The sequence below is a fragment of the Hippocampus guttulatus genome, chromosome 17 (assembly GCF_054856545.1).
Source record: "Hippocampus guttulatus isolate MCC_2025c chromosome 17, RoL_Hgut_1.0, whole genome shotgun sequence".
NCBI lineage: Eukaryota > Metazoa > Chordata > Actinopteri > Syngnathiformes > Syngnathidae > Hippocampus > Hippocampus guttulatus.
This window is the reverse complement of record NC_141277.1, coordinates 7,022,546-7,044,156: the sequence shown is the minus strand read 5'-3', so window position 1 is coordinate 7,044,156 and position 21,611 is coordinate 7,022,546. Positions and strand designations below refer to the sequence as shown.

The window sequence follows — 21,611 nt, the reverse complement described above, 5'->3', positions numbered from 1 at the left end:
TTTTCTGTATCTTGTCAGTATTAGGTAGTGCATCATTGTGTGCAGTCAGTAGTAAATAACAGATTTTATGATAAAAAAAAAAAATTTCCAGGTCAGTCATGAAAAAAAAAAAAGAGTCAGGCAAGGTTTTGATTTATACAGTTTTTTTTCTTACATTTTATTTCTTGGGACAGAAAGTTGGGAGGAATGAAGACAACAGCATACAGATATAAAGTAATTACCGCTTAAAGTAATAATAGCTATATATAAGAGGTAATGCTAATGCTTTCTCTCCAATAGGTACACATTTTGAAAAAAAAGATGCTATGAGATCAAAAAGTGATGATACAATGAAACGCGAGTACATGAAGCTTTTGACATTTATATTAAAAGGCGATTCCTTCATTGCAGTTTACATGGAGGAAAGGCCAAATACATTCTGTGGACACATTTACAAATAATACATCAGTGCACGATGGCACAAAACATCAATATTCTGTGGCTAAAGGAGTGCGTCTATGCTTTTTCAAAGGAGCAGTATAAGAACGCTACAAAAGTAACACCATAGGATTTTAATAGTTAATGCAGCATGTACATATGAAGACATTTAAAAGTAGGTCTGACAGTTAAAGCTAAACTGACAGTTGTAAGCAACATCTTACAAAGGGTGTCCGAAAAGTCATTCAACACGAAATCCTGCTTCAAGAAACCCGCCGCGTTGGATTCAGTGTGACTTGCAGCGCAAGCGCCATTGTCAACTGGTGAGCCAAAGGACAAAGTAAGGATTTGCTGCTTTCGAAAACTTGTAAACCCCTTAAGCTGTCAAGTGAAGACGACCAAAAATTCATAAAGGATGTGTAGATTTGCTTTTGGGACACCCTGTATAACCACTTTATCTGGTCTTCTATTTATTGAGATACTTCGCCACAGATTTGTACGCGAGGAGGACCTCAATGTCCTTTGGGCAACTCAGGCGAAACTCATCCTTTTTGTAGGCGTTGTCCAGGTACCGAGTGAGGCCTTTCAGTTCAGGGGGGATGTCAAAGTTGCGGTACACCTTGCACACCACCTGGGGACGATAGAGGCTTTGAAGATTTGCTTGCTGAAAGACTTGCACGGAAAAACTACAGCAGTGCTTTCAACGTTGTACCCAGTCAACAAACGCCAGTGTTGACCGTGTTTGCAAACACGTTTGACATCCCTGCCCTGAAGGGACAAAAAAAAAAAAAAAAAAAAAAACAGCGGACCAATGAGGTGCATCCAGAAATGTCTCACCTTGACAATGTTGAGTTTGGGAAGCAGGTTGCAGTCGGCCAAAGTGAGAGAGTCTCCATCCAGGTAGGGGCGCGAAGATTCTGTGAGGTTCGGGTTCTGGTCCAACTCGTGAGGGAGAGGCGTCTCAAAGTATATGTTGAGCTTCACCAAGGTTGACAGGAATTTCTTCTCTAACACTGAAAACACCACAGGCTAGTATTAGTAATACTACAGGAACAAGTGTGTGCGTATTTAGCCCTTTTGGCACCCTTAACGCTTTCGGGCAGTGGTCCCCAACCTTTTTTTGCTCCACGGGCCGGTTTAATGTCAGACAATATTTTCAGGGACCGGCCTTTAAGGTGTGGCGGATAAAAATACAACAAAATAATATGATATGACCTGCATCAAAACGGTGATATTTTCTCAACCTAATAATAAACACGAATCATGACACGAGGAATATCCTATCTGGCTGCAACGCTCTCTGGTAATATTTAAAGGTGCCTTCAAAATCCCGTTGAGATAAATCCGTATTTTAAGTAGGACTCCTGATACAGTCTAATTTTATCTGTGGTTTTATTGTTCTTGTTTTGGTTGTAAAGTGTCGTAGAGTGTCTTGAAAGGCGCTTATAAATGAAATGTATTATTATTATTATTAAATGTAGCCTTCTTTTTCTTGAAAGTCTTGGGCTGCTCTTCTGTCTCCCGGCAGGGCCTTTTCCCCTTCCCAAAGACGTTTATTTTTTTTAAACTCATTTTCACCGGTTTCAATTTAGCGGTGACCTATCACGTGACCGAGAAGCGTGCCTTGAACTGCGTCAAGAGTGACATACTGTAGACGGATGTAATAGAGAATCCGGTAGATTTTCAAAATAAAACCTCTTTCAGATTCCGAAATAAATAAAACGGAAGTAATGTAAATTATTTATTCTTTCTCTGCGGCCCGGTACCAAATGACCCACGGACTGGTACCGGTCCGCAGCCCGGGGACCAATGCTTTCAGGGACAGTGGTTACAACAGTGGACAGTTATCATGTTATCAGTTAACAGGGTGCATGAAAGGGTTCGAAACATCCCGACCCTTCCAACCATTCATTTTCTTCTGCACATCAAGTGATGCAACAGCTCAAGCGGGAAATCCCACAATTCCGTGTTCGCAGCCAGGAAGGATCCTAACATGATGCCCAAGCCACCTTATGTGGTTCCTCCTGATGCGAAGGAGCAGCGTCTCTAATCTGAGCGCCTCCCAGGTGACCGAGGTTTTTTTTTTTTTCTTTCTTCAGTTTTGCAATTGACTTTGTATCGATATTGTGTGAGTGTGTGTGTGCCTGCTGCATGTTCCCCCCCACTCACAGCATCAAACTGTGGTTTGGTCACTTCGGGAAAAATGCCGGAGCCAAGCTGTGTGTCCTGCTCTGCACATTTTAGCAACTACAGTATATAAGTCAACTTTTGCACGTAACGCGTTCAGAAAGTGGAACAACCATGACCAAAAATACAATGATGCTGTTGCATTCATCTTACTGTCATTTAATCCAGGGATGGAATTCTTAATATATGCGGAGAATTTGCGGAAGACGTCTTCTCCAACTGACAGGGACTCCTTGTATCGACAGCACAATTTGGGGTACCTGTCATCGGAAGGTCAAATGAGAAAGCCAGCGCGGGTGAATGATGGAAAATGTTTTGAAGAGTCAAGGCTGCGCGTGATGCAGCGGGCTCACTTGGGCGGTGCTAATCTCTCCTCCAGGAACTCCTCGATTTTGTTTACGTCTGTTTTGACTTCATCGTTGAAGACCAGAAATGGAGGCTGAGAGCCCGGAGCCAACTCCTTCAGCACATCCGGGGATCTGTCACGCAACAAATATGATTAAGTTCTTCGTATAATTCAATAAAAAGCGCCTGGCAGCGATGGTAGCAAGGGACAGAAAAGCAAAACAATACACACTGATATGGTTTAAAATACAAGCGCAGTCTTTTGCGGCTTCAAAAGGGAGAATACTGTACCATCGATGCCATCACCGCGGCAACGGTGTATGACTTATTTTAGAAGTCAGTAATGTGGGTGTCATTTTACTGTTTACAGTGCACGGCGATAAGAGATTCGTTCATGAAAAGGGCCAATGTTCGAAACATCGGCTCAGGTCGCCAGGGCAAAAACAAAGCGATTGTTTTAACAATCATGGCGGCCATTTTTCGAAATAATACACAGCGGGTGTCATGTTCAGTCTTGATTGTGTTCCAGCTCCAGCTGGAGTGAAGGGCGTTTCCCTCCAGCAGGTGCACCTGCGCCTCCTTTCGGATTGTTGACCTAGTTTACTGTTTTGCTTCAAATTGGATTTTTCTCGACCGCTCACTACCAATCATAGTCAAGCTTGTTTTTTTTTGGGTTATTCTAGTATTGCTCTTTGTTTTTGGATGGTTATTGGACATTTCATTTGTCTCTCTCTTCTCTGCGTTTTATTGAGCCATGACTTTACAAGCGCTTTTGTTTTCAAGCATTTGTTTTTTTCCTGGCACCTTGTGAACAGCGATTTCAGTTTATACTTTGTTAGTGCGATGTTCTTTAATAAATATTTTTGTCATCGCATTTTGTCTGAGCCTGCATTATTCGCAGCATTCATGGCATTAATAATAAATTCATTTTTTCAGAGGCCATTTGTGTGTATTGGTGGATTTTTTATTTTTTTACATTTCATGTCATCTTCATTTATGGCTATGTGTCCACTATTTTAAACCAGGTACCACCCAAAAAAATAAAATGGTTGACTCTCCAAACGACCATCACGATGATTGGAATAGAGTAGCGTAGTAGGCCCAGGTGTTCACCCGAAAACAAGGCAGTGGTACATTTTCAATTACGATTTATTTAAAATTGCGAAGAAAAGTCGAACGGTCACAAAATGAACATTTGAAAACAGAGATTCCTAAATGATTAAATGCAGCGATTAGAAAAATAGAAGTTGACAACACTGGAACAGTTTGAACCTTTCATTCAATGATTCTTCGGCATACTACTTCCTCATTGAGTAAGCCAATGAAATAATCTGAATAATGTATGGTATGATTGAGGTCAAAATCGTTTCGTACACCGTACAGTCTCATCATACGATAAAACCAAACTATGTTTCAACGTCTGCCTAACACAAGCATTCTCGCCCTTGAACTAAATTCCAGCTTTGCGAGTGTTGCAAGTCGCCCTGCCGCCATCTTGTTTTGCGCAAACTCGAGCCCAAAACTTTCGCAAGCCTCTGCCTTGACGCCGCGTGAGAAAATTCTTGAAGCAAAGTACACTTCTCGCATGCGGCGTCATCCCTCGTTTGCGACCTCGATTGAAAAAAAATAAATGGGCAGAATTTCCAGGCACGCAAACAATCAATCATTCTTTGGAAGCTAATTATTTCTCCTCCCTAATTGGCACCAATTATCTTTGATCATTCCAGTGTAATACTGTAAATGTTTTGGGGCTTTGTGTGACAGCTCCCGAGAGGTTTCTTTGCTCTCGTTTGTCCCCGTTTGTATCCTTGTACTGCGCTGCGGCACTCTGACTGCACTTGTCTGCTTGCCTCTGTTTTGTTTTGGGGGGTTTTTAGTCATCTATTAGCCAAAGTTTTTATACCGATGGTTTTACACCGCGGCCACGTATTTCACGTCACTCTTGTGCTGTTTTCACAACTTGCTCTTATATATGGGATTGTATAATCGGCTCTTAGTTGGTGCGCATTGACAGGCTGAAGAGTACAGAACGTCATTTCGTTGCGCAATCCACGACAATTAAGACTGAAGGTGAAATTCCTATTTGAATAAAAATGCAGCATCTCCTTGACAGGGGAAGCTCGTTGGGAGCGTGCCTGAACCTTTGAATGAAAGTCGAACTGTTTTCTGAATGGCAAAAGTCACAGCGGTTTGTTAGATCCGTGAATCGACGAGTGCCTCGTCGTTTCGGCGACTCTTCCATTCTCTTTGTGTCTGTGTCGCAACCCAGCCAGTAACTGAACTCAGCTGTTTCTTGAGCAAGACCATCAACGCTTCCCTCCGACAACATCCTGTTTGAAGTCGAGTTGACCAATCGTTAGGCGCTAACGCAATCTTGCGGTGTCAAAATGTCAGCGGTGTGACGAAGAGGACGGTTTGAATGTCAGTTCAACCTGCAGATTTTTTTTTTTTCAAACGCATCTACGGTCATTTCATATTGCATATTTTTCATGAGGATTTTGATCAATTTTTTTTACACGTACCACTTTTTTTTGTAGCCAAAAGGAGGAAAGAGTGCTTGGTTCTGCTGTTTTTTTTTCTTTTTTGCAGAGGCCAGGTGTGTGGCGGTGGGCGGAGCCTCCTGTGTGGCATCTGCTGCCCAGTATCATCGGCCGAGTATTTAGATATGGAGATGCAGGAGTAGACGTGCTGGGATATATTCATGGTTAGTCGTCCTCGCCAGTCGTGCCGCTTTGTAAGTACCGCTGTCATTTTGGTTTTCATTTTGTCTCTCTGCGTTGTTTTGTGTCTCTCTGGGCTTTCGTACCACCTTCTCATCTTTCTGCTCGCCTCGGCGGTTGGCGCTTTATTTGTTTCCGTGTTGACTTTTTGTCACGTAGCTTTATGTTCTGAGTTATTCACGCTTGCATGCTCCCAGTTGTCAAATAAAACTTGAAAACTTTTGTTGGGGTCAAAGGCGCATTTTCCACAGCCCTGTCACAGACATTTTTTTTGTCACTGACCCCCGTCACTCAACTCGCCTGGCCCCGCCTTTTAAAGACATTAATAGTCACAAATACGACAGCGTGGAAGGTGAGGACGGTGACCCCAAGTGGACAAAAACAACCGCACTGTATGCGTATATTTTACATTGCTATTGTGCGAAATTAATTTTTGTGATTACCGAAATTAATTGGACAATCAGTTCGAATCATCAATTCTAGTATCTGACAGCCCCAGCCTGAATTGGAAGTGTTTACAATCGTATGGGGAAACGTAAAAGGTGACGCCAGGGAACTGAATAGTTTCAAATGACGCTTACCTTTTCATGTCTACTGTGGTGAGTAGAAATTTGGCCCCTTTTAACCAGAGAATCATGAAGAGTCTCTGAGAGAAAGGACAGTTGCCCACACTTTCGGCATCACTGCTGGCCTGCGAGAAGAAAATGCACAATATTGGATTTACACACGAATTAAGCTTTTTTAAAACTTATATTTTTATTAATTTTTTTGTAATATCGCGCTGAGCGGAGAAGCGCTCTCCGAATGTTTGGAACTCCTGCTTCCATGTGGTAAGGCTGGCGGTATGGGACTGGGATGTCAATCATTTCAAAACTCGGTTCACCATTGTGACCTGTAGCACTCAATTGAGAAATAAAAAAGATATTCACGTAAATAAAATAGTGTAAACCCCCCCCCCAAAAAAAAACAACGGAGGTAGTGTGGTTGCAGAAATGTGCACACCCTCTGACGGCTGGGTGATTGTGCTCAGAATAAGCGATCACATTCAAACATCTGTTCCATGGGAGTCAGCACATTCCTGCCACCATTTTTAAGTGCCGCTGATGATCCCCAGATCAATTGCAGCTATTCTAGTAGGCTTTTCTTGACATTGCTACGTTTTCTAACGGAGGCATGAAGGCCTTGGTGCTAACACCGACTGCCTCGGTTTTGGCGATGAGTAGCGCTGCTTTTGGGGAATGACCGCCAAAACTACATTTGGCGTAAAATGAAAATAAAATCCAATTTAAATGTCTCAAGTATGTTCGGGGGTGAATCAAAGATGTGTAAAATGGCGGTTGGGGTGCGCCGAGTCCAATTTAAGGATTTGAAGACGAGTTCATTCCCAATGCAGTCACATTTATTTGCGGGTGAGCACACTTGCGCAACCACATTATCTGCTGTTTATTTTTAGCTGTTGTAATGGGTTTTTTTTCTCAATTGAACTGTACTGGTTAAAATGTCACATAAAAAATACAAATTTTAAATGTCCCACTGTGTTTAGACTGCAAACTGATTGAAACGGAATCAACCCCACTTCTGCACAGGAAGCCAAAGCGCCTGTACCGCATCACGCATTTGCCCCAGTTCTTTCAAGCGGCTCTCAGTCATCAGGGCACACAATCAACCAACGGCTGAAACATCACTTACTCAATTGCGCCCACCCCCTAATCGCTGCGACGCCTATTCTCCAAACATGGTGTTGACAAAGCATAAATTGAACAAGGTGGACTCGCAGTGAGCCCGTCTGCCTCAGTGCGGGAGGTGGTGGTGGGGGGAGGGGGGTGCGGTTCTTCCTATGTGGGGTTTCGGTTCTCAAGCTTGTGTGGGTTTTCTCAGCTTCCTCCTACATTTCAAAAACACGCGGGTGGCATTGAAGACTCAAAGTCAGCTGGGAGAGGCCCCGCGGCTTTGACCTTGTTGGCCTAGTTACATTTTTACTTAAGTATTTTCCCCTGTAGTTTATTGCTTGTAAATAAAAAGTAGTACTATCGTGACAGAAATGCCGGAGCCGCACAAATGTCAGCTGCAGTCAAAGGACTTGAAGGGAGGCGCCATTATTATGTGCTACGAATTACCCCAGTCGGAAATGTCATTATGCAGTGTCCCACGTGAACAGATTGAAGACTGTCGCCTATGCAAAAAGGAAATGAACGCACCATGAATCAGGGTTGAGCAACTCCGGTCCTCGATCCGTCTATCTCGCATGTTTTGGATGCCTTCCTCCTCACACACATCTGATTCAAGCGATCAGCTCATCAGCGAGCCGCGAGAAGCCAGATAACCATCTTGATCAGTTGAATCGGGTGTGCCGGAGGAGGGATAGAGATAGAGATAGTGCCCCCCCCCCACCCCGTTTTTTTTTTTAACTTTACCTTCGGCATTTCCAACTTGAAGCAATTTTTATTCATGCAAAAGATACCACCAATCCCATTGGAGTCCAAAAATCTCAGCATTGAGTTTGTTCCCCCCTCCCCACATGGACGAGGGCCTGCAGACCAAACCGACTGTACCGTAGCTCGAATCCCTTGGCGGAGGTATCCACAAATAGTTTTGAAATGGCACGCCAGCCTCAAAAGTCGCTTCTGGCGTGCGTATCTGACCAAAATGTGATTACATCTTGCCGAGCCTGCTCCGCTCGGCTCAGACATCCTAGAGAGAGTCCAAAATGTGCGGAATTTGAAGTGGAGGGACAACACACCCACGTTTGATGAAGACAACATACTAAACATTCGTCGTCAAAGCCTCGAGGTTCGCTCTCGGCGCGGTGCATGCACACCTTCTGATTTAGACCGTATTTCACGGGTTTTTCGGTTTCTACTTGTCGGTCAGAGAGAAATATTGCAGTTGGGAAGTAATGCAATTCGGGTTGATGCATTTGTGCGCAATAGAACAACTGCGAAAGATCAAAATATAGACCATACACGTCTACTGTTAATTTCATATGTCAGAGATGTGAACTAAAATTATTTTGTGGTCTTTAAGGTTGTCATTTCGATCCTCCAAAAAATATTATGAAGTTGATATATGAATTAACGTATCGCTGTTTTTGCAGTTGCCATCAAAATACAGCGACTATTTTATGTTTAATGAATGTATTATTTGACACGAGAATGCTGATCGGAGTCAAGATACCTTCATTTTTTTGGGGGGGGGGGTGCATTCAGAGCATTTTTTTTTTTTTTTGCATCAGTGTTGATGTTGACAACAACGGCGGGCCTCACCTTGACAAAGAGTTCAATCTTCGGATCGTCACCCTTACTTTCCTCCCTTCTTTGGGCCATCTGTCCCCTCTGCATGCACAATTCTTCCGTTCCTGCAGGCACACCCTCTTTTCCTTTTTTTAAAGTTGCTCCAGCAAAAAAAAAAAAAAAAACCCCTCCTCAAAGATTTGATGAACTGTTGTACTCACAGGGGATGTCGCACCGGCCACGGGTTGATGTTTTATTCCACTCCGCTTGTGGCGTTTCAAGGCAACTTTCCACCTCTTTCCGCTGTTGGCTGTTTGTCGTCGGTGCGCTGCTGGTATTTGGTTGGTGGCAAACCACACCTGACAATCCACGGCTCCTCCCAGCCATACCTGTGCGACCTGTAAATCTGGTTCTCTCCTCTCGGCTTTGCAGCATATTCAAGAAAATAAATCTCATCCGACGTCGCACTCTTTGCTCTCTTTTGTCTTTTCTATTATTATTATTATTGTTGTTCTTCGGGATGTGTTTTGTGTTGCCAATATCTGGCACGCTGGGGCCCTCCCCCGTTTTGCACATCAGGGTCGCAGGTGAGCAGGAGCGTATCCACGCTGACTTTGGACGAGAGGCGGGGTAATAAATGCCCGCGGTGGCCACAGTCATGAAAAGCGTCAACGTGTTGTCGACGGGATGAACCCCAAACGTTGTATTCAGACATTAAACAAAAAAAAATGCGCAAGGACACAATTTCATAGGAAAACGTGTGACTCATTTTGACACATCTCACACATTTGCCCACATCCGGCCTTCGTTCCGGCATAGCAGGTAGAGTGACTCGGCAAGAAGCGTGATTCCTTTACATTCAGATGGAACTTTCACGCTCTTTCGCCCTCGCCGACTTTCCAACATCCACCTGCAGAGGTCGCCATTCAGTTTGCGAACGTACCGAGACTTGCTTCGGTCTCCGGCAAGAACTCCAGCATATCGGTTTTTGCTTCCACCCTGCCAAGGACGGCGCACCGATTCCAAAGGGAATGAGAGAGGCCGCTTTGATCGCAAAAATGAATTTGATTGTGTTCACGCCCACAACGGCGCAAAAAGGCCCATTTTCAACTGCGCCAAACTACGTGCATCTGCGAAAGGACCAAAAAGTTGGTCTGGCCTGACCCTGCGCAAGTTTCTGCCTCACCTCGAGCTAGAGTTGCGTAAAAAGAGCGAGTCAGGAGGAACAGGAAGTTCGAGAGCCGCAGAAGATGACTTCAAATCAGCAATATCATTGCATGAATAAGGCTGCCTCGCTTGTACTTTTGCAATGGCAATAATCACCCAAAACGCAAACACAAGTGTAATTGTAAGGGTTTTCCGCTTTACCAGACAATTGATCGGTGCTGGCGGTGACAAAAAAGGCAAGAAGAAAAAAATCAAATGTCTCTCGACTGTTCTGCACTTACATTTGCAGCTGATTGGTGTCAGTGATACCTACGATTGTGTACACTGTCCCAACAGCAACAGGTCATTACACACTTGCACTCTGGCATTGCCCCATTGTCAGGTTAAGTTGAAATATACTTCAACTTTCAGCAGAGAATAACTATATTACTATCGGGTTGTTTTCTTTTTTCTTGTTACCATCAAAGAAAAGATCCTAAACGCATAAAATTACCTATGAAATGTATTTAAAATCCGTATCTGAACCCTTATGGCCAAATTAATGCACCATTTGAACTAGAAATAAATCAATAAACAGTAATAAATTCAATTTCAGCCGAGCAACATCAACAGAGGAGCACAATACACAAATCACTTCAACCTCCGAAACAAACCCGAATAAAACAAGTCGTGCCCTTTTTATCACTCTTGGTGTGTTCACTCCTCAATTTTTATTTTTATTTTTTCTCATAATGAGATCGACGAGATCGATTATAAATAAAATACTTTTGCCCCCAAAACAAAAATGCATACAACAAATTGTGCCGAAATGTGTTTTTTCTTTTCTTTTCCCAAGATCATCTAGATCACAGGTGTCAAAGTCGACACCCCACATAAATTTATGTGGCCCGTGAAAGAATTTTGGGCTCACTGCCAGTGCTGACATAAACCCTATCTTGCAATATAGTTCTGCCGTTTTTCGCCACATTCTTCATTAACCGATTGGAATTTGTTGCCGCATATTAAACAGAAGTGAACTTAACCCAAAACGTTATCGTGTTGCCGATAGTCAGCAAGTCCCCCCTCTCAAAAAAATAAAACGCTGCCGCGTGTGCCGCGCACGTAAATAACACAACTCGATACAATAATGAACATTCGCATTCACAACAACCGCGGCCTCAACAAAGAAAGTAAAAAGTATCTTTCTTATTTCATTCTTCAGCCAATTCCCAACAATCACGCTGGCCACCATGTTGACCAGAAAATGTGCGACCCACTTGTACAACATGATGTATCTAAATTTCATAATGAGGGAAGGCACAACACAATCCAAGGATAGCAAAGTTGTAACTGAATTTACATCATTTCTCCCACATCAGGAGCCGTGATGGCTCTTCTCACGTTTCAAGAGAAATGTGCATCTTATGAACGTAATCTATAAAACACTGTAACATAATCGGAACATCCCGGCAATCGGCAGCATACCAGAAGCAGTTATAAAACAAATAAGATAATTGAAACCCACAGACGGGTAACAGTTACAAATCATCCAAATCAAGACCTTCGCTGTATACTTACACATTCTACCTCCTCCCAGAAAGTTAACAACGTCCCACCACATACGTCCACTGACGACCACTCAACACAAACAAAAATTGTGTCTATGACTTACAAACAACTTTCTAAGCATCTCGTGACCTTCCGGCCCTTTTCAACCTAAACACACGATGACCTCCTCATTCGGAGCATCACTGTGTCAACCCTCACCTGCCTGTTCCTTTCTTTATCCTCAACATACTCAACTTCCATCATCACCTTACGTCTCACCATCAACATTTTCACTTGCCTTTCACCCACTATAAGTATCCAAAACTCTCTGTGCCACCACACCCATACTCAACCATTTTCTTTCTTACGTGATTTACACATACTTCATGTAACGCCGGTTGAAATAATGAAGCTTAGGTGGCGTCAGGAACTTGGCATTCCTCTGCCCCTATTTCGGCGCGGATCGTTGACTGTGCGTGTGTATGCGAGAGTAAATTCCACTCCCAAATCTCCCCTTTCCCTAGAGGTCATTGGATGGCCCCCTCGAAACGAGGGTGGAGGGGATGGTGGAAAAGGAGATGTCGAAGTTGGAAGGGATCAATACAATGATGGTGTAACGGGATGTGTGAATGTCATCTCAAGCTCAGTTTCTCTCTCCACTTTCTGTTTTACTCCTGTCCGTAAACCTACCGGTCCCAACTCATCATCCTCTCTCCTGTGAAACATAACGTTTCCTTCGCTCTTGTCATGGTTAAATTCCATCTCACTGACACGTTCCCTTCTTTCAACTTTCTCTATTCCCTTTTCCTCTTTCACTTTCTCTCTCGCCTCTTTTCAGCCAAGAACATCCAGAACTCAATGTCTTCGAACCCATCCATATCCATTTTCTCTCTGTCATTTTCGTACATAGTTCTAATATTATCCCGCAGGTGCAGTAATGTGTGCAATTGTTACAAAAAGATCACTTCGCAGCTGGTGTTGATGGCTCCATTCACTGTTCACCTTTGCTCACTGTTTAGTCTTAACACTTATCTCTTCCCAACCACGTCCTCGGAAAGGTGGTTGCGTCCCTAAACTTCCACACAGTGCACCAAGCATTCTTGATTATAAAAGTGAGTACATAATGGATACAATGTGAGTACATAATAAAGAATGTATCTTTATTAAAAGCAGAAGCGTTCTTCATCGCAGGCATAGTCAATTAATGATTGCAAGCATAATCAATTTATCATGTCAGGCATAAGGGAATGTATGATGACTAAAAATAATCAATCCAACACCCATAGTTTGAGAAATCCTCAACCTCAGCATGCCGCGACACCCCCCCCCCCCATCCCCCACGCTATTTCCCTAGAAATTGTTCATATGTGGGAATGCGTGTGTCAATGCCGTTCTCAGGGTACTGAATCAATCGCAACTGGACAGTTCTGGTTTCTTCGCCTCACATCTGAGAGGGTTACATTAGTTCAGGCAACAAGGCTTAGTTAGGACAGCACCCGCCTGAGTGGATGTGGAAAAAACTAAATTATTTATGCCCCAAGTCCAGTTGTGACCGATCCACCGCCTTGAGAATGAAATGACCTCGAAAAATGAGAATATTCACAAGCATGTGTCAATAGTGGTTAATGCGTGCATTACAACTGGCTGACGTTCAGTTCAGCATGGCACCGCCTTTCGTCCAAAAGTGCCATTTGCCATTTTGACTTCCTACGCTGGCCACCAGTAAAGCCTTCCAGTTTCAGCACGTGAAAGACACCGGCTGGTGGCTCCTGAGGCTGAAGGATGCCAGGTGGTGCACTTGAGGTGATGCAACCTACTTGATGTTCGAGAGGGGCCACACCCCTTCCTTAAAAGCGGCTGCACTTTTTTCAAAGTGTGCAAAGAGGCTCTCAGGAAGAGCAGAGGGACGGTGCCCACCTCTCAGCTCATCGGAAGGTCAGTGGAGTGGAGGGAGCTGTGCATGCGTTCATCTCTGTGGCTGCTTAATAGAATGACGGAACGAAGGAAGGCTGCGTGACCTCGGGGACTTCCTAACTGCAACGGCAAGTGATACATGGGTGCCACTGCCACCATAAATCTCTCACCACATCCTGTTGAGAATATCTAGACACAAATTCAACCGTATAGCCTCTCGGGTCGTGACAATTTTTTTCCTGATTAATATTTATTTTATTCTAAGACGCTTTCTTTTCTTAATGGGTGCTTGAAGATATCCAGCACTGTAATATGACGGCTTGCACAATGGAAAAAAAAATCAATTTGAACAAAAGTCAGCCTTTAAAAAAAATGAAATAATGGTGACTTTTGATTTCACAGAGGTCTTCAAAAAGACTTGCACAATTTGAAGGACCTCATTCTGAAAATATTTTAACAAGTTTTTCATGGTGCCGGAGGGGTACACTCGCCTAACTTGTTTGGGGGAAACTTGGGACTGGTTCTCACTCAGTCACACAGGAATGAGAGTGGCTAGTGATGAAAAAATCTGAAATTCAGCCAGGGGTTTGGGTTTTTTTTAGAGATTTTAAAGCCTTAAAATAATTAATTTTATCAACAAAATTTTATATTTTCTATTGAAATACCATTCCCTATTTGCTTACAAAATTGGCACTTTATACTAAACATCCTCAAGATGAAGTGTATTCAATGTACACACACACCACTTGAAACTTTCACAGAAAAAAAATCCCAAGATTGTTCACTATTCTTTCAAGTGAACATTTGACATAGGCCTTTGTGCGTTTTGCTTATGCATTCCTGGTGAGCACAACTTCAAATTTGCTGCTCAAAATCAAAACAAAAAAAAAAAGGAAACACATTCCCTGTCATATTTAAGATTTGTTCATTACTTGTATTTATAAAATGTTATGCAAATGTGATTAAAAAAAAGCTGTTGATTCTTACCTCATACAGTGATAGTGAAGTCCCAAACTGTTTACTATGTATGGGTTATGAATGCATTTTCCGTGTAGAAGGACATCGTCACACACTGTACACAGAGCTTTACCAGTGACATCGAGCTTTTTCACGAAATCCGAAAAGCACAGACAATGGTTCCTCTTTCGTGGTTCCGACTGGGGACACCATCGGCTTTCTATCCAACCATCCCATCAAAACTTGTTTTTCCGATGCGCATCTACCTGACGGACGTTAGCTTCGTCACAAGTCTCGATAACATTCGGCATTTGTTTAATACAGATTACATACATGGGTAATTTCAATATACTGCATCCCTCGTGCAAAACCATTCAGAATTCGTGGAAAGGCGAACATGGATTGGTTGTGATTCTGCATTTGCCGATATAGCGACCAATCACAACAAGTAAGACATTGGTTTTAGCCCATATACGAAGTAATGACAAACTTAACGCTTCACGAGAAAAAAATGGATTCAAAATGGATGGTTGCAATTATTTGTAAACATTACGAGTCCCGAGTCTGCCGAAGACAAGTAAGTCCGACAGCCCAGAAATAACACCAGACGATACCCCCCCACCCCCAAAATTTTCTCAATGGATTTGGCACAATATAAAAAAGGTCCATTTTGACTGGAAAAAAGCGGAATTCCGCCAAAAAGCGGAAAAATCTCATCCCTGGTCACAGTGGTCCTTTATCTCTATATGTGCCCTATGACTGACTGGCAACCAATTCAGACTGTAATCCGCCTTCCGCCCGATGTCTGCTGAGATAGGCTCCAGCAACCTCTCGCAACCCTGTTGAGGAGAAGCACTGTTCAAAATGGATTGCAGGATTCTCACCCAACCACGCCTGTTTCTTGAGACGATACAATGCGCATCATTTTGACTATTTTCATAATTTTGCAGCTGTCTTGTGTGTCTCTATGACTTTGTTCTCATCGAATGAAGTTCTACTTTGTGATTTTATTATTGATACAGCTAGGCTAAGGGTTATTGAATTTGTTCTGCTTTGATTTAGATTGGTTGGATCAGTGATTCTCAAAGCACGACATGGGTACCACTAGTGATACGCTGGCTCCCTCTTGTGGTACGAGAAAGAATGACTCCTGTACAGTTCAGTTATATTTAATAATGGTTTGTTTTTATGTATTAATAATGGTGACATTTTTACGGAACTTTAATGTGCAGTTCAATGGAATGCAATCATTATCTTACTACATTGTTGTGTATCTTACCACAGTGGCTTACAATTAAAATTTAATGTACTCGTTTTTGCATTCTTTATGAATGGTTTGTTTTCAAATACCTATTAATGTGCAGTTTTTATGTTACTGTTATGAACAGTACAAATTATTGAATCATTATTGAATTTTACATGTTGTTTAAGTGTGCAATGTTCATGTTCACATTGTAAAATGTTACACTGGTTTACAATAACATTAAATGTACTTTACAAGAATAAAACATCCATCTCATTTTTGTTAAATACTTACCAGTAGGCCATAGGCGCAACTGTATTTGAATGTTGTTCATGACGGTGAGACTTGAAGAGCTAAATCAGTTAGATAAAACCAAATTTGAGCCATTTGCCACCAAAATTTAGTTGGCAGATTCGCTAACAATTAGCCGTGCCTTCAGTTTCTTCTTCTACTACTATTTTTTTTTCTCTACGTATTATCTGGATTCTCAATCGCTCCATATTGACACCCACAGGTCAGTGTTGGTACTACAAAAGACACCTCACTGACCGTAGTGGGACGCTTATGGATTTTTCTGTTGTGTCTTGATTTTCCGGCAACTATTTACTCCCAATATTTGCAGGAGTCATGTCGACAAATCAGGTCAAACACCAGTTCAAAAAAATTACTTTGTTCCGCTTGCCAGGGAAACTAATCTTAATTTCTCCATCTATACTTTGTTTTATCATTCTGTAGCTAACGTCTCACACATATGGGGCAATACGGCACTGCAAGAGCAGGAAAAACACTTATAGACACCCCCCACCGTCATATGCGTTATAGCTCACATTTTCAAAATCAGTTAATGTTAAAAATGGGTATGGGCGATATCCCTTCATGCCCTTACGCCATGTGTCATTATTAGTTCCAGCTGTTGACCAATCTGCTTGCCCCAGCATGTCGGAGTTGTAATTAAGTTCCTCTCTCTACGTTGTTGTATTACTGTCCTTGTGCTGCTGCCGTAAGTTTTTTTTTCTTCTTGCTACCCTTGTCTTCCTTTTTCGTTTTCTTTTTCTTTTCCATAGCTGAACCTCACTTTCATTTCTGCATTTAGGTGAATTGTGCCACAAAACAACTGCTTTTTTTGCTAGTGCCACTTGTAGGCCACTTAAAATGTTTAAATTCATAGTATGACTTTTTCCTCATAACAACTTTATTCTCAGAAATATGACTGCAGTTTATTTTCTTGTAATTTGGCTCGTTGCATGAAATTGGCCTTTTTCTGGTCATTTTATGAATAATCTAATATTATGAATAATCTATTACATAATAAATTGTGACTTCCTTGTACCAATATGGCTAGCATAAATTGATTTTTCTTGTCTTAGACCGTTTCTTTAGATTTTTGCTTGTAAAATTGTGACTGTATGACTACACTCTTTCTATAATTAGTTTATTTTGGATTGTTAGAAGAATTGTTGAAAAACATGTTTCATGAAGAAAATGAAACATAAAACATTTTACAGATTTTAATATATTTAAAAGACTCTAATTTAGAAATTATTCTATGGCATAACCAGACAAATGCTCAATGTTTATTTCTGGGCTGTATGATATAATATCTCCACAAAAGACCAACGTCTCTTTGGCATAATGAGATTAGAAGCAACTGAACGACCGACATCCTCTCCAAATTTAGTGACAATGCAAAAAAAAAAATGTCACGTTGTTTTTTCGGGGGGGGGGGCGGGGTGGAGGTTGGATTCTTGGCAATTTTAAGAGAACTGTCACCTCCAGTTCCTCCTTTGTGAGGCGAAAATATGAGACTGTTGCACAATCGGATTTTCTTTTCATATAATCTTTGCGATTGTTCTTATTTTTTTGCTCGGGCACTGCTAGAATATGTATAAATTAATGTTTATTTACCGGTGGCTTGCACACAAAGCAGAGCCTCCTCCAAATTGAAGATGGATGAGCTGTCTCTGGCATTTGGTTTCGATGCTTCCAGGAACTTCCTGCTGGAGGAGGCCCCAGGGACGAACCAGAACACTCTGGAAAGACTATGTTCAAATGTAATTTCTTGATTTGCAACCTCCAAGGTCCTCCCATGTCTTTTTACACGTCCGCTCCTCCCACCTTTGATTTGACATGGCACCAAGTTCCTCTGAGACTGACTGACTGATTCACTGCTGGTCAGGGACGGCGTCACCTTCGACTACTTTTGTGTTTCGCGTTTCACTCAACCACCGAAATGCTACCATTCAGTGATGGTGGTGGGAAGGTGTGGTGGGGGAGATTGCCTGCAGTCTTGAAAACGTCAGAAAGCAAACAAGATTTTGTCCCACCCATCGCAAATATACTATTTGTCAAAGGCTGGGGGCGTGACATTTTCGTTAACGAATGTAATTCGTCATTGGCGAACTGTGAAATATTAACCCACTCTCAATTCGTGTCTCGTTTTCTTCAGCAGCTTTCAGCAGTCAAACTCAAACGTTAGACGTCATGCTCATCTGATTTAATAGGATGGCATCTGAGGAGGTTACCCTGTTGGTGAGTCTGAATTATTACTCAACCAATTATGATAAGACACTTGTTGTTGTTACATAATATACTTTTTGGTCTTCTACTTCTCCCTTTAATAATTTTTACTGCTCTAAATTGGGAATTTTTCCATTGAGAGACGAATAAAGGTTTTCTTATCTTGTAAAACTGTAAAACCATGACCTGGACATACTACCGGTTTGTTTTCAACCGCTGTTGAGCCAGACAATGTTGCTTATGAGAGAGAGGAATTACCGGTAATTCTACAAAAATTGAGTATAAAATCAAGGCCTCCAAAATATGAGAATAATAATAATAATAATAATAGATTTTATTTATAAGCGCCTTTCAAGACACCCAAGGACACTTTACAATAACAAAAAACACAAAACAATACGGGTTGAGCAGCGGCAGCCAAAACGCGCCAGCGTTCACTCAACCCGAAAGTCAGAAAGAAACAAGGGAGGGACAGGGGGAGAAAAGAGAAGACTCCATCCATAAAGTGTTGTTCATTGTTCTTATTTTTATGGACTCATAAAAGCGAACTTTCATCGACAGCAGTGGGCGGTTATAAACTCATAAATGCGACCTTTGATAGATAGCAGGAGGCCGGTATGGGCTAGCAGCACTTGTCAATTTTAAACATCCAGCAAACAAAAAAATAAGGGGATTTTTTTTTCTGCCACAGTCATCATTTTGACATGTGAAGCAAGTTGCAAACATTCTCATGACTTAACACGCCGACAACACAAAGGCTAAAATACATGACATACAGTACATTGACTTCAATGCAATAGCCTTTTTTTTTAAGTTGGCCCGCGCGGTGGAGGGACGGATAGCTTGACTCCTGAATCTTTCATTTTGACATTTAGGCTTAGTTTATCACCGTTGTTAGTGTCATTGCATAGTAGCTAAATTAGGACGCTAAGAAACGGCAAGTTAAGTAAGCCGTCATTGTATGAGACTGCACAAGTCCCTGGTGTTAGTTGGAAGGTGAACATTATCTTGTGATGTGCATGAGACGTGAGGTGCATTTAAATGCTATCGGACATTTCAGTGAATCAGTACATATTTATTTATGTATTTTGATATATACCATATGTCATTCCTTTTTCTAATGCGCTTTTGCTCACGAGTGTTGCGGGTGTGTGGAGGCCATCCCAACTGTCACCAGGGAGTAGGCAGAGGACACCATGAACTGGTTGCCAGCCAATGGCAGGGCACCCACAAACAGACAACCTAATTTTTTCCCACGCAACGCATTGATTGACACCATTCAAATATTATATATAATTCGGAGGGGGGGAGGCGGATAATAAAAGTCAGAGTCCTATGGATCTGAAGATTACTAGAACGTGTGGCGTCCCGCAGGGCACAATTCTTTAACGCCTTCTTTTTCAAAATTCAATTTGCCTCCAGTACTTTAAATACTGAATATGAAACAACTACATTTGGGAATTTTAGCCTGCCTTGTTGCCACTTCAAGGTGGCAATGTTAAGAAAGATGTCAAAGATGGCAAAAATCACCTGCTGTATCATCCATATTTTCACCGCTATGCAAAGTTTCAATTCAAAGGTCTTTTTTTCATTTGCATAATCCTGTCCACTAACAATACCATGGTAGAGGTTATACAGTGTTTCAAGCCTTGTTGCTAAAAAAAGTGCTTTTTCCCTTTCAGGAGTGTAACCAAACCAAAAAGAATGCACTTACCCCACTGAGAAAGTGCCAACTCCTCACCTTCCTCTGTCTTTTACCGCTGGTGCTTCTTAATGTGTGGCTCAAGGCATTCAGCTTGGACTCCAACGAACACAAGCAAGTGACGATTCTTATGTGGCACGAACCCTTCGGCCCACCCGCTCATCTGTTCAGTAGTATGAACAGGGACCATAACTGCAGCCCGTCCTGCAAGATCGTGAGGCGGAGGTCTTTGTTTCCCACGGCAGATGTGGTGGTGTTCCACAACCGTGAGCTGATCACTGGACAGGAGAAACTCCCGACGCATCTTCCCAGGCCGCCGGGCCAGAGGTGGGCTTGGATGTCCATGGAGTCCCCTGTTCACAATGGAGACCTGAGGAAATTTGCAGGGATCTTCAACTTGACGATGAACTACAGGAGGGATGCAGATATTTCAATACCCTATGGAGAGCGGCTAGACAAAATGTCTGAAGGAGAAAATCCTGTGCAGACCAACACACGGAACAAAAGCATTCTGGCATGTTGGGTCGTCAGCAACTACGCGAGTTCCTACAGAAGAAGCAAAGTACACAAAGCACTCAGCGCTATAGTTCCTGTGAAGGTCTACGGGCGCTGGACAAATATTCCTCTGACCTCAGCAGAACTCCTACCCACCATCTCGCACTGCTACTTCTATTTGGCCTTTGAGAACTCTGAGGCAAAAGATTACATCACCGAGAAGCTGTGGAAAAACGCTTACCAATCGGGGGCAGTTCCCATTGTCCTGGGAGCTCCCGTGCAGGATTACGAGGCTGTGGCTCCGCCTCACTCCTTCATCCACGTCGATGAATTTGCGTCGGTGAAAGAGCTGGCTGTGTATCTGCAGCAGGTGGCGGGAGACCAGAAGCGCTACAGCGAGTATTTTCAGTGGAAGCGGAATTGGAAAACGAAGTTGAACAGTGACTGGAACGAGAGACTGTGCAAGATCTGCTCCCACTTTGACAGTTTGCCTCCAAACAAGGTTTACGCCGACCTGGCTGCATGGGATCATGCTACTGGCGCGTCATAAGCCTTTTTTCGTGCAGAAATCACACAAACTGAGCCGCCGTTTACCTGTGAGGTTTACACACAACCCGCCGAACACACTACATAACCATGTGTGCAAATTCATTAAAGTGTTCTGCACCCGTAGGCTATGCATTTTTTCCAAAAATCCATGGTCATCATTGGCCGACGTTCCAGCTTTGGTTTGAAAATGAACCTATGGCCTTTTTGTAAGCGTAAAAAGCAGGATTGACACAGATTTGCCATGAAATAATCTTAAACTAGGCTGACCTGAAATACGACCCCGTTATTCTTCTTCCTTCAAACTTTGTCAAATGTGCCACCATCTAGCGATCAAAAGTGGTATTACACCCATAAACGGGTGGCAGATCCAAACAGAACCAACGTCACAATTATTTACTGAGGCAAAGGGCGCTGAAACAATTCAAAAACAAAAATACAGGTGGGAGAAAACAGACTTTGAATACATTTAACATGATATAATGCTTCCGAGCAAGGTTGGCTAAAATTAGTGGTCGACCGATTTATCTCTTAAAAAAGGCATACGCTCAAAATCAGGTGTACAAGTTAAATTACTCTGAAAAGCATGTATTCAATTTTCAGGCATCCGGTGGAACAAGCATAGGAAGAACATGTCAACATCT

General features: G+C 42.5%; 2 protein-coding genes across 8 annotated transcripts; one reads left to right on the top strand and one right to left on the bottom strand.

Annotated features, from left to right (window-relative positions):
- Positions 1–126: 126 nt before the first annotated feature.
- clic3 (CLIC family member 3) lies at positions 127–9,331 on the bottom strand. 4 transcript variants are annotated; one of them, XM_086134238.1, is made up of 7 exons: positions 9,121–9,331; positions 8,933–9,045; positions 6,251–6,360; positions 2,958–3,083; positions 2,758–2,864; positions 1,255–1,430; positions 127–1,048 (listed from the first exon to the last, which is right to left on the bottom strand). In XM_086134238.1, the coding sequence occupies exons 2-7, from the start codon at positions 9,005–9,007 to the stop codon at positions 884–886; spliced, it is 759 nt and encodes a 252-aa protein (XP_085990364.1). In that variant the 5' UTR covers positions 9,008–9,045; positions 9,121–9,331; the 3' UTR covers positions 127–883. The 4 variants fall into 4 exon arrangements, with proteins under 4 accessions (XP_085990364.1, XP_085990363.1, XP_085990362.1 ...); XM_086134237.1 differs by having other exon boundaries at positions 8,933–9,039; positions 9,121–9,330; XM_086134236.1 differs by having other exon boundaries at positions 8,933–9,024; positions 9,121–9,329.
- Positions 5,116–21,093, top strand: fut7 (fucosyltransferase 7 (alpha (1,3) fucosyltransferase)). Of its 4 annotated transcripts, none has more exons than XM_086134230.1 (4): positions 5,116–5,683; positions 13,468–13,635; positions 18,157–18,236; positions 19,907–21,093. In XM_086134230.1, exons 3-4 carry the CDS (start codon positions 18,210–18,212, stop codon positions 20,969–20,971), a joined length of 1,092 nt encoding a protein of 363 aa, XP_085990356.1. In that variant the 5' UTR covers positions 5,116–5,683; positions 13,468–13,635; positions 18,157–18,209; the 3' UTR covers positions 20,972–21,093. The 4 variants fall into 4 exon arrangements, with proteins under 4 accessions (XP_085990356.1, XP_085990360.1, XP_085990359.1 ...); XM_086134231.1 differs by lacking the exon at positions 5,116–5,683 and adding an exon at positions 12,946–13,396; XM_086134234.1 differs by lacking the exon at positions 13,468–13,635.
- Positions 21,094–21,611: the final 518 nt, after the last annotated feature.